Source organism: Cyprinodon variegatus, unplaced genomic scaffold (genome assembly GCF_000732505.1).
Source record: "Cyprinodon variegatus isolate N-32 unplaced genomic scaffold, C_variegatus-1.0 Scaffold21, whole genome shotgun sequence".
NCBI classification, from domain to species: domain Eukaryota; kingdom Metazoa; phylum Chordata; class Actinopteri; order Cyprinodontiformes; family Cyprinodontidae; genus Cyprinodon; species Cyprinodon variegatus.
The window spans coordinates 1484470-1497525 of NW_015150474.1; the positions used below are offsets into that span (position 1 = coordinate 1484470).

General features: G+C 39.1%; 1 protein-coding gene across 3 annotated transcripts in view; it reads right to left on the bottom strand.

Annotated features, from left to right (window-relative positions):
• Positions 1-662: 662 nt before the first annotated feature.
• The window catches only part of LOC107094958 (ALK tyrosine kinase receptor-like), a 506212-nt gene continuing 493818 nt past the window's right edge, over positions 663-13056 (bottom strand). For all 3 annotated transcript variants that reach the window (XM_015390903.1, XM_015390895.1, XM_015390885.1), the window contains 4 exons: positions 7169-7270; positions 6910-7044; positions 5578-5668; positions 663-3007 (listed from right to left, as the gene is read on the bottom strand). In XM_015390903.1, the coding sequence (XP_015246389.1) occupies positions 1958-3007; positions 5578-5668; positions 6910-7044; positions 7169-7270 (1378 nt within the window). In that variant the 3' untranslated portion in view covers positions 663-1957. The remainder of the gene's footprint in view (positions 3008-5577; positions 5669-6909; positions 7045-7168; positions 7271-13056) is intronic.

A 13056-nucleotide genomic window follows, 5' to 3' on the forward strand; every position in this document is an offset into this window, starting at 1 on the left:
TTTGCAATAACTTTCATGCGTGAATGTTTACCTGTTGATATGTACATAAACTGATTTTCTCACCTAATGGACTTCTTGGTAGTATGAACTTATTCATGGCAAAAATGATCTAGAAATAAGAAAAGATTTCTTCAACTAAGTGTTGTTAATCTTGAATTGAGTGGGCAAATAAGATTTCCAATCAATTGAGTATTTTCAAACTTAAAATAAGATAATTAGATAATATGTTCTTGAAATAAGACAATGCACTTATTTTTTCTTATTTTAAATGTAAATTATGTTTTTCCATTGTCAAAGTGTCTCACTTACCTCCTCAATTCAAGAAAAAATTAACTATAGTTTCACTTTGTACCCCTTTTTTTACTAAATGATTACATATAATATGATTACATATATCAATAATTATGCATACCATTTGTGTGTGTTAAAGTTGTAAATTGACCGGATTTTCTGAAGTAGAGTTATTCATTCAGTTGCTGCCCGATACAGCTGCCACTTCTTTTAAGATGTCCGTTTAAAGTCTCAGAACCTCACCAGCTCAGTTATGGTTTGCATCCAAATGATTTGTTACAAATATTATAGTCATAAAGATGCGTTAATATTTGGAAATCAAAGCAGCAGACACACAATTATTTATATAGTAATTTATTAATTTTGGCGGATGTTTTCTGAAGGGGCAATGTACAGCTTTTACCAGAGCCAGAGTACAATACTTTATAATTCTACAACATTTACATTTGCGGTTGGGTTTTCTACATCAAACGACAGGTGAGCCGTGAAAAGAGGAACACAGAGTGAAAGTGGTTCAACAGCGGCACTGGAGACGAGGCAAAGTAACTCAGAAGCCAATAGAAAACTTTAAATACAGAGCGTGGTGACAGCTCGTGGACTGACCTGTGCCCAAATACCGTCAAAGCAAAGGCATTAAAAATAGTCTTTCACTTCAATATCGATAACCAATCAGAACAGAGAGAAGCAGACGGAGTAATAGAAGCGAAACTGGGGTTTTGTCCACATGTGAAGCAAAAAGCTACATTTTCACGCCTTCATTTTCCACAACAGTCTCCTGGGATAGAATAAGGGATAAAATATACAAATCTGAGATTAAATTAAGAGTACAAGATCAATCCATCAACAACAATGGGTTCAATATGTAGAGAAAAAACAAATATTTAACAGATTAGCAGTGAAGTTTCTAAGAGATGTGAGTGGAACTCCTGAAGATCTGCTTCTTGTTCTTTAAATCCACCTTAAAGAACAAATCTTGTAACCTGAGTTACATTTTTAGGGGGGTGGGGGGTATGTTTTTGCTCTGCACTGATAAAATATATGAAAGCAAATAAAACAAACCAAAAAAACAACTAAAATAGATGTGTTGGATTTGAAAAGGTGTTCATCAATAAATTATACTGCCACCTTCAAATAATAAATAAATGAATTTATAAATAAACAAGCAGGCAAGCAAGACATCAACACTTTTTTTTTTTCAAATCCTCCAGTGTTTTTTTTTTTTTGTTGATTTTGTTTTTACCAGTATAAATTTGTCTGGTAATCCAGTCTCTGATATTTGAAAAATATTCTGATAAGTCCTTGACTGTACTGTGCTCCCCATGGTTCTGGTTCTGCAATTCTTCCTGCGGCAACGGGCCACCAAAACTTGCCTTAAACGTATCCGGCTGGTAAAATAAAGAGTGTCCGTCCTAAAGTCCTTCTGTCCACACACATACAGGAAGTCAAACTCTTCACACGATTTCTTGGTTTACTCTCTGCATTGAAAAAATACATTTTTAAGACTTAAAATTCTTTTACTCTGTATTTTCTTCTTTTTCCACCTCTCAAAGCTTTTTTTATGTGCTTAAGGTCTCCAGGATAGTGTCCTGTGAAAGGCCCATTTTAGAGAGGGGTTCTATCATGAGATTAAAAAGAACCAAAACTGAGGGACATTCATGCCTCAGGGCTAAAGCACAGTGGCATTGTGGCCCTCCATCCTGGGCAGCCTTGTGTCCTGCACTGTCCCCATGGTAACGAGCAGTGGCCGGCTGTCCTCAGACATGCCTGTGCGGCCCAGGGTCATCGAAGTTGGCATGGGGGCCCCTCTCTGGTGGCCTGCAGAGGATGGTACAGAGGTGCCTTGCTGGGGTAGAGGGGGGTTGCTGTCCAGTGGCAGGCTTGGTTCCTGGTAGCCATATCCAATGTTCCCACAGGGGAACCTTCTCAGTCGGTACAGGGGGACTGGGGGCAAGGCTGTTGAATCTAGGAGCAGAGGTGACTGGGCAGCAGGAGGGGGTGGGGGAGGCAGCAGCGGCCTGCAGAGACCCTGCTGCTGCTGCTGCTGTTGATGGTGCAGCAGCTGTAGTTGGTGTTGCTGCTGCAGGTGATGCTGAAACTGCTTGTGCTGGTGCTGGAGACCCAGTGAGCCCGCCACTTCGGCCACTGTCCGGCCCACGTGCTCCTGCCCCTCGCCGGGCACCCTGCCCACGCTGCCCCCAGGCCCTCCCACCCCTCCCTGCCTCTGCTGCTGCTTCCTTTGCTGCTGCAGGAACCAGGAGCCGTAGGTGGGATTCCACAGACTGGTGTTTTTTCCACCGTGGGCGTCCTTCTCCTGTTGGTGACCCTGGGTGAAAGCCAGGTTAATGTGCCCCCCCTCTGAGCTTGGCTGGGCTGTAGCATGAGGTCCCTTGGCAGTGAGAGACGACGGAGCTGCAGCGGCGACTGAGTTAGTTGTCGTCACAGAGGTCTGCATTTGAGGCTGGTGAATGCAAGCCTGAGACGGAACAGATGCCTGCACTTTAGCCTGCGGTGGTGCCCCGGGTAAAGCCGTATGCTCCCCTCCTCTCCGGTCCTCTGCTGGGTAGGATGGGGGCTGCTGCTGTTGCAAAGGTTCTCCATCAGGCACCTGTGCATTCAGCAGAACCGGGGGTTCCTCGGGGTGCGTTGCAGCTTGCTCCTCCTCCTCAGGAATGGGCCCATACTCAATAGGCAGAGTCATGGTCACAACATCAGGGTCCTGAAATGAGTCGATAAAAATCCTGTTTAAATTGTTCATTTATTGGCAGTTTATACTATACAACATAGGGAGCTTGGATTCATTAACATTCATCGAACTCTCAGATGGGTGATGCATACAGAAACTCTGGCAGTGAATATTGGCATATGTTCCTAAAACTGAGTTAATGGGCTGAATTATTGAGATATTTTTGGCTGACGATCCATATTTAATATCAAGCGACTCTGTAACTGTGACAGTCACTGTGTTGCCAAAAATATTTGCTCATCTGGCTTCAAACACCCACCAATGGTAGCTATAATGGCTGCAACTCTTCTATGATGGGTTTCCACAAACATTAGAAGGGTTTGACAATTTTAGGCCATTCTTCAGCTCCTGTGTTGGACTGTTTCATGCCCAAGGTTTTTGGTTTTTCTAAGGTCAGAAATATCAAATTCTACTACTCCAAAGTCACCATCCATCTCTCAAGAACTTTGCTTTATGAAATAATGGGCAGTTTGAAGAAGAGGCCGTCCTCAGTGTCTTTATGTGCTAAAGCTTTAGCAGTTCCTTCACTTGAACGAAGCAACCGAGACTCGTCCATCAGATTATCAGAGAGACAAATAATTTATCCCACCAGAAATCACCTCTTTACTGGATCTCACACTTTGCGTTACCATAGAAACCCATTCTATGAGGCTTCCAGATGTTCTGAAGGCCACATGATGTTTGGAGAGCTGTAGCTTTTGGTGAACTCTGCGCCTCAGCATCCACTATCCACAGTCTGTTATTTTACACAGCCTACCTGTTTGAGACTGAGTTGCTTTGGTTCTTAAACTCCTTACCCCTCTCCATTATATTTCACAGCTGACTATGAAATATATAGTAGCAATAAAATTTCATGACTGAACTCATTGTGCAGACTGCCTCCTATCACAACACCAGCCGGGAACACACTGAGCTTTTACAAATGTTTGTAGAATTCCTCGGCACGCTGAGCCTGCTGAATTCTATACAGCTGTAGTCCTGGAAGTGATGAACACATGATAAATCGATTGGAGTTTCATTAGAAATGGGGTTTTAGGAATTAAATTAACAGTTTCCTTACATGCAAAGGGAAACACTTTGAGTTTTTATTATTATTTATTACTAGAAATCTGAAAATGTTCTCTAATAATGATCTAAGAATAATTTTAGTAATAATCTTAGGAAAGACTGCTGATCTGACAGTTGTTTAGCAGACAGTCCTTGCCTCCCTTTATAAAGACAAACCACAAAAGGCATTTTTTAAGCAATGGCTGCTGTTTCCAATTGGAAATAAAGTGGAAGGAAAAGGTTCACAGGCAACAGTCCTGAAGCAGAGTTGACATCAGAACTGTTTTACCTGATCTAAGAAAAAAATAAACGAGTTAGCCTTTTCTTAAGGTGTTCAATGCACTCTCTTAAATGAAAGTAGGTTTAACATTTAATTTGGAAATCAAAAATCTATGGAAAGAGTAGTGAGCCTAAATCCAATTTGGCTGAGGTAGGTTTCCAGAAGGCAGTGGATTTGGAGCCATATAATCTGTTGTTGTTGTTCCACTGTTTTTGCCCACACTGCAAAAAGTATGTTAATTGCTTTAATAAACGTTATATTACTGTGTTTATCTGACCAGCAGCCCGCTGTTCAGTTATGCTTTATGCAGATAATGATCGAAGTGAAAATGAGACATGTGGACAAAACTACTGCAGATTTTATACTCCATGCTTTTCCTCTTCTATCTAATATTCTGTCCGATTCTAGGTGGGTGTGCAGACTGCAGGCCTACAGCTCCACACAATATGTAGAAGCAGAAAACACAGCTGTTCCCAACATTTCAAAGCCTCTTCCCGCCAACCAAGAGAGACGGTCATTTCTTTCTAAGGGTTTTTTTTTTTATAATATGTGGATTGTAGTGTTATTTATGGGCTAAATCATAAAATACTTTTATATTTTTATAATTGCAAACCTATGACCTATTACTAATCCAGCGGCATTAGACTTAGGTGCAACCCAATCTCTGATTAAGTGCTTAAATGACATAATTTTCACTGCCAGACATATCGGGCTTAAAGAAGGCTGTAAGAGGAATCAGACTCAACAATTCTTGCCGACCTGTGCTGACCACATTAAAACCACATACTGATCTGCTTTGGTGAAGTAATTCATGGCAAACGAGCCCCAACCAGTCACTGACTCCATATTTAGCACAGTAGAGGGATGTACATTTTGTGATTAAAAACAGTTTTCCATAAAAAAACAAAAATTTAGTTGAGGGTTTTTCTTGCCTGTATGCCAAATATATTTAACTCTAATGGAAATAACAGCTTAAAAGTATGTAACACTGTTTTCAGTATAAAATTTATTGAATAGATTTTTATCATATTTAGTTTTACTAACGTGTGCATGTATGAGGTGATCACATAAACCCATCAAACACACAAGGAGAAGCAGAAGAACAAAATATAGATTTTTGTCATGAGTAAGCTCATTTATCACAGCTAAGAACAGGTTTGCAAACTCTTTATTCTACTTTGTATAACCAATTGAATAATTGAATGATTTGCTTCACCTGTAAGCAGTAGTCAAGTCTCTCCAGAATAGTAGAGAAGTTCGGTCTATCTTCAGGCTGATGCTGCCAGCTCTGGGTCATAATCCGGTACCTAAAACATAGAGCAGGAATTACTTAATTAATCAACCCCTCTGCGGAGCTCCAGAGAACAGAAACTCTCTAGCTTCATTTATTCGGTTCATTTAACAAAACACACAGGGATAACAGCGATTGAAGGAAAAAACTGTTTCTATTTAATTTTTCCTTTATTTCCTTCAAAGGACCTGCTACAAAAAGCTACCATGGTCAGGTCAGATGAGTTCATTTAAAATAAGTCAATCATCGAAAGAGCTCGGAACTACTACTTAATAAGATTGTTTATAATACATATACATACAAATATTTTCGAATGAGAGTTCATCTACTAGTCAAACACAGAGTATCGTAGACCCCTAAATAAAGTGCAGTCCAATCGATTGCTGTCAGAGGACACCAGATGAACAAGTCGAATGGACGAAACTGGCAGGAAGGAACAAACTATTCAGGTCAGGGATGAGGTGAGATGTTTAAAGCGAGGTGACGTTACAAAAACATAGAAACTTTGTTCAGTCTGTGAACTAAATGTGAAAGAGGATGGACCAACTGAAAAGACAAGAAGTTGTTATTTTGGACAAGATGCGCATTAATATGAAAAGGAGCCAACAGTTTCTTAGTAACTCTGGAGGAGCAGAAGAGATCAACAGCTCAAGGGGAGGCCAAATAGCGGTGGAAAATAAGTTTGTAGGTGGTGCAGCTAAATAATCCTGGAAGGAAACCTGTGAAAGGCAGCTAAAGTCTTCAGGATGAGAATATTAAACATAAAGCGAGAGCTAAACAGTTTAGATTGAGGCACCTTTATGTGTTAGAATGGTCCAGTCAAAAAACAGAGCTAAACCTAAAAGCTTATCAGTGACCAGACCTGAACATTTATATTCACAGATTCCACTCAACATCCAAACCTTTCAGGTTTTCTTCTACTTCGCAATCCTTCAGAATGTCAGAAACAGGTGCTAAATGTGAAAAGTTCAGGGTATATAAATACTTTTATAATGTACAGGGGAGGGAAATTAAAGCAACTTACACTCTGGGTGCTGCAGTAAGTATGGAGGATGGCAGGATGGGCTAAACTAGTCTGCAAAGGTTTTAAAACTCAGGTCGAAATGGTATTTATATTAATTTTTAATTTATACCTCTCTCTCTATTTTTGTATGTTATTGAATTGGAGTTTATATTTCTGTGTTTGATCCCTAAAAAAAGGTCCGTATCATGTATAAAGCCTAATGAAATGATGAAGAAGCAGCGTAATGGACTTACACTGGCCCAGGACAGTTTTTAGGCGGGTCCATTCTCCCACCATTGGTAACAAACTCCAAGACTTCCTGGTTGCTGCGACTTGGATATGGCATGTAGCCCAAAGAGAAGATCTCCCACAGCAGCACACCAAATGACCTGTGATGGATGAAATGATTTACCCTTAAATTACAGACAGATCAAAACTGAAAGGATGAAAAACATCAGATATACAGGAGATGAGCTAAAGGCAAATTTAGTTACAATTGAGCATGAAACTCACCATGTGTCCGTTTTAGAAGTGAAGATGCCCTCCATGAAGGCCTCAGGTGGCATCCATTTCACTGGTAACATGGCTCGTCCACCCTTTCTGTAATAGCTCGCCCTGCACAAAGAAATATTTTGAAAGGAACATGCAGATTTTAGTTAAAACGGTGGCAGCCATGGCCTTTCTTTGTGGGATTTGGATCACCAGAAAGGAAATTCTACGGCCGGTGTTAGAATAAATCAACCACCACTGAAAGATTGGTTTAATGGCAAAATTAGTTATTGTTCAGATCTGCACAATAATTGGATTGATAATTATTAAATACCTCAGCCAGTTACCACTTCAGTTTTAAAATTATTCAACCCGCTGAATAAAACCCGGCATGTTCTCCACAAACTAATCAACCGATTTTATTTACTGCTTAAGATTAAACACCACAAACACCAGACTGTCGATACTGATACTGTTTCCTAGATAATGTGTTAGGCATGTTAAGGCAGAGGCATCTAAAAGTTGCACGAACCTCAAGGACTAGAGTTTGAGACCACTGGCCTGCATCAAGAGATTAACCACTAAAGACCCCAAACCACCAGTAAACCAGGGAAAGAGAGATAGGAATTTGGGATTATGGGAGAGTGGCATGTCTGGAGTGAAAGGAATAACTAGAATGAAGCATGGTGGTGGCTTAGTGATGCTCTTGTCTAATCTGCCCTTTCTAGCAATGAAAATAGCCTGCTGTCTGTGAGGAAGCTGAAGTTTAGCTATCTAGAAATACTAGAGTGGCCATCAGTGCTGCCTGAATAATTCTCCTGAAAGCCGGCATCATATAAACCCCAAAATATCAATTAGCTGGAAGGATTTGGTCATGAGATAAAGGCTAAGATCCCTCAGGAATGTTGGATATAATTAATGACAACAAAATGCTGCTCTGTTATTTAGTAATATGCTTATCACGGATGAGTTAAAAAGGTTTAACGTCGATTAAGTCATTTAAAAGTGATTTTCTGTGTTAATTTAATCTGCAGTAATTTGAGTAACACCACCACTAGTCATTAAAGTTTTAACAGATTGTATTTTCTATGTTTTGTCAAAAACCTAATTTATGACCTTGATTAATGTGAAAAACTCAGCAAGAACTTCTTTGGAATAGAAAAAAAAAGTCAGGTTATCTCCCCGCGAGCCGCTTCTAATTCATCGCACGGCTGAAGAAATGATCTGATCAAGGCTATATCTGATTTTTGATGCTTATCGAGGTCTCCGCCTGCTTTATAGCGCAGAGCGAGCACAGATGTGAGGGGCTGCCACTCCGTGCCCAAGAAAAAAAATAAATAAAAGGGAACGCCTGAGGATTTATGGTCTGTAGTGTCGCAGCTGGCTTTGTTTGGCATCTTTTGCTTTTGCAGAGCAGTAAATCAATTTGGCATTTAATTTTGCCATAAAAATGTCAATTTGCTCCCCAAACACTGCTCCATAAACACAGAAAAGCTCTTGATGAGAAATGAGACAACGAGGGCTGGGCGTCTGCCAGCTGTAGTCTATGAGATTTTGGATGGGTAAAGGAGCTGCAGGAGCATTTTCATCCTGGGGAAAAGTAAAGCTCTGCCATTACATCTCACAGCTGACCACAACTGATTTGTTATTACAGCAGGAAGCTCCCAGGTGTTAACGTGACACAACATGAGCTAAGAACTGGATTAAACTTTTAAAGGAGGAAAAAAAACTTTATTCATGAAATGATTAAGTGAGAAGCAATAGAAGCTGGAATAAATCCTCTGAGAAGCTAATGTGAAAATCAGATTTCATGTCCCATTATTGATCAAAGCAGTTCAAGTTCAACTTTGAATTTATTCTGCATTCAATTTGATGCACACATTTCAAAATATACACACAGCCTAAAGTATATCAATATAAGACCATTAAAAACTGCCTTGTTTGATATTTTTTGCAGAATTGGTAAAATCTATTTAAAATCAGTTAAAAAACGTCTTGCTCTCAAGAAGAAAGCAAGATGGCTACAACCAGTACTCGAGTTGAGGGGGATGGCATCCCTCTTCTTAAAAATATCTTAAAAATCACCCCCCCTTCAAAAATGACCCTCCGCCCATACCATCCTCTGTTTATTACTGAATGTTTAAAATGTCTACTATATATTCAATTTAATTTATCCTATATCATTACTTTTAGGTATGGCAAATTATTATGCACCTTCATTTTATGATGTCTGGCTTTAAATGTTTATTTTGCTGAAAGTAGCTAAAAAGTAATGAGTAATTTATTACTTTACACAGATGGTAATAATGCAAAGAAACTAACAAGGGTAACTTGTTATATGAAATATAAAATAGAATAGAAAATCCCTTTATTGTCCCACAACAGGGAAATTCGGATGTTTACAGCCACAAAAAATTCACACAAATACGTACCTTAGAAAAATGAATAAGAATTACATATTATTGAAGAGTTAAAAGATAAACAATAAAATATTGTACTGTAAAGTGTTTTAACAATGTAAAAAAAAAACTCTGCACCTGGAGGATAAATAACCAATATACAGCTATGGACATTTTATTTATGGACAATTATATTACATTTACTGTGTGTAGACTGATTACTGACAGACTGATGCTTTAAAGGGTAGATTGTTCCAACATTTATTCAGAAGTCTCGGCCGTCGGCACAGCTTTACCAAGTTTAGGATTAACCCAAAGACCTTCTCTCTACTCCCATCTACCATCCAGCAACTGTCAAATAAAGACCACCATTGCAGAAAACAGTGTTAAACGTTACAATTTGATACAGAAACATCCTAATATAAAAATGTATATTTGCTTCAAGATGCTTATCTTAAAAAATTACTTTTTATCTGACAACAATGCCAAATTTACCAAACAGGGCCGTAAACATATGCATAATGTATAATAGAAGGCTCGTGTGTGAGCACATGGCATTTAAAAATGAATAAAAATCTTATGATTAACATGGTTGGATTCTTGGGGGTTCAGGTCTAAACGAGAGTCAAAGCTGTTTTCACCTCAGGAAAAACACTTTACTGGATGCGTTGAAAAATCACACATCTAATTAAATCCAAATGTTAAACTCAGTGTTTGCAGGGGGCTTAATAAGACATGCAGTATTCATGCAATATGTTCAATCTGAAGCTGAGCAACGGCCCTGGAAATGAAATAAAAACAGTTTCATTTGTATCCAACCTGCTTTTAGTCCATAGTGACCCTAACCTAGCTTCATTACAATATCATGCTTAGAATTTAAAGTCAACTGTTGGTCTTCAGAAGATCAATAAGAAGAAATAAGTGTAGATGACATGAAGTCTGCTAATAGAGTAAAAAAGGGAAGCACACAGTTATACCATCAGCTGTGGAGAATCACCCAATCAAGCAGAGAAGACAATCACTAACAGATTCTGTTTGCTTGACAGAGTATCTGAAAGCTCCTTCTGGGCACTTATTCACCCAGCTCCTTAATCTTTCACTTATAGTAAAATGTCCCCGACAGTAATGAGAAATGGTTCAAAGCAGCATGTTTAGCCTCACAACTACAGAACGGGAAGCAGCTACCATCTTGTTTTCATGTCTCTTTGGGCTCCTCTAATTTCAGCGTCCATCAGTACAAAAGAATAACAAAGAAGCTTCAAACAAACACATACAGTCATCCCGATATGTTAATGTGGCCTTTTCAATGTCTTCTTTTAGAAGAAGAGTGAAAATAACAAGGTTGCTGCTGAACATCGATCTCTGCAGCTTATTGCTTTATCTGTTCTAGAGAACGGTTAAATGTTTTGATGGAGGCTGTTTCACTGAGCTTGAGAGCCTGTTCACTATCAACAGAGTTAAAAAGTGAGCAGCAGATTAGGGTGGATTAAATATAGTCTCAGGCAACCTAAAGTTCAACCAGAAGCATTTTATACTTGTGTGTTACTGTTGGTGTAACTCTGAAGCTGGAGGATAAAGATGCATCCGGCTTAAAACGCTGTGGGAGGTAAAGGCAGGCTGGACAGAAATGATAAGGTGGCAAACACCTGTAGCTCTAAAACTCCAGCCTGCTTCTCTGCCGTCAGACAGATAATGATGTACATGATCAACACCTACATGCTTGTCAAAAGGAAAACAAACCCTGTTTACATTCTAATGTTTTTTTCTGAGAGTTGTGAACCATCTAGTCTTTATATGATTTAAATCTTACGTCAAACATCAAAAAGCTAACCAACAGAACCAAGTGTTTGCCTTAAAATGGAAAAAGTGAGAAGGAAATAATTAGGCACATCCCTTTAAAACAGCTGCCTAAAAAACCGTCTTTCCAGTCATTTGTATTTTCTCTGTAATTGTTTTGGAGGATCTTTGACCCTCTTCTCTTCCTCCAATATAGCTTCATCACTTTCATGTCTCTCAGTTGACCAGAATCTACTCAAACACTCAAATAGTTCAAGGTTTATGACTGCAGGGTGCACAGGCCATGCAACTACTAATGAAATCTAAACCATCATCCTTCCACCTCCGTACTTAAGGTTCTGTGCTAATATACTGTGTTTGGGTTCCTCTCCATCAGACTTTACAACGTTGTTGGCTTTACAACATGTTGACGGTTCATTTCCTCTAAAAGATGAATTGCTGTTACTCATCACTGCGTTTATATCTGTAACATCCTGCAGGGAGCTTTACGCTGGTCCAAATTCCTGTTTTATCCCTCTGTGTAGATCCTCTGTTGACTGTTGCGTACTGCTGCAGACAGAGTTTGCAGGCCGCATCCTGACGGGTTCTAAATTGGGGGAGAACTAGAGCCTGAGTAACTAATTAATTACCAAAGATTTCTGTTTCGCATTACTCTGAGAACTCTCTCTTATTATAACAGCACCGGGTTCAGAGAAACACAACTAAATATTCACACCTAAAATCTTATATAATCTAATGGGAGGCTTGATGGTTTATTAAAGTAAATCTGAAATTTTAAGTCACAAATCCTAGATGAAAGGTCACATCTGAGGTAAAGTCAGCTTGTTTGCAGAGTTGGTATTTTGCATTGGTGCCAGTACACCCATGCCTCCATCTCTCAGTGTGCTACTTGTCCCCAGCCATTACCTAGGAAACAGTTTACTGTGTCTCCTGGCAGAAAGCTGTAGGACCACATCACCAATTGGCTAAAAATAATAATATCACAGTTAATTTGTCCAAAATGATCAAATCAAGGATCCTTAAGGTGTTAGAGTCACCAGGAAGATGACCTGAACCTGGACTCATCAGTAATTACACCAAGCCCTCTTAATGCCTCTCCTCAGGCTTGCTGTATTTGCTTTATTTGATAGAAAGGTGACTTCTCCTTAAGAAGATTTAGAAATTGGACGTTAATGCGCCGACAGATTCCCTCTGCACACATTTCAGGAACTCCCTGCTGCTTTCGGCTTTCATCTAAACTTCATCATGTAAAGTTGTTTGTTTCAATTTCAGAATAATTAGATGCTGTTAGACGACAGAGGAGCTGATGGGATGGGTGGGATGAAAAACACTACTGAGCATTTACAAGTAAATGTTTACTGGAGAGAAAATCCACACTAAGAAAAACTTAGATGCTGTTTATTAGATTTAGGTTTTTTAATTCCAGTAAACTTCACTGGGGTTATTAGTAATAAAATTATCACATACACATTAAACAGTGTTAAAATAAGACACATTTTATACTAAATGTTAATTAGAAACCACTTATTGAATGTAGAGATGTTGTTTTTCACCCACAAAAACACAGTTTCTAATGTCAATAATCAAACCATTGGTGTGTCGACACATCACAGCAGGGTCTTACTGTCCTTATTCTAAAAGTGCTATGTTACTTGTATTTAGCGGTTTAACAGTTTCTGTGAATGCATTTCACAACTGGAGCAAAACTAGCAATGA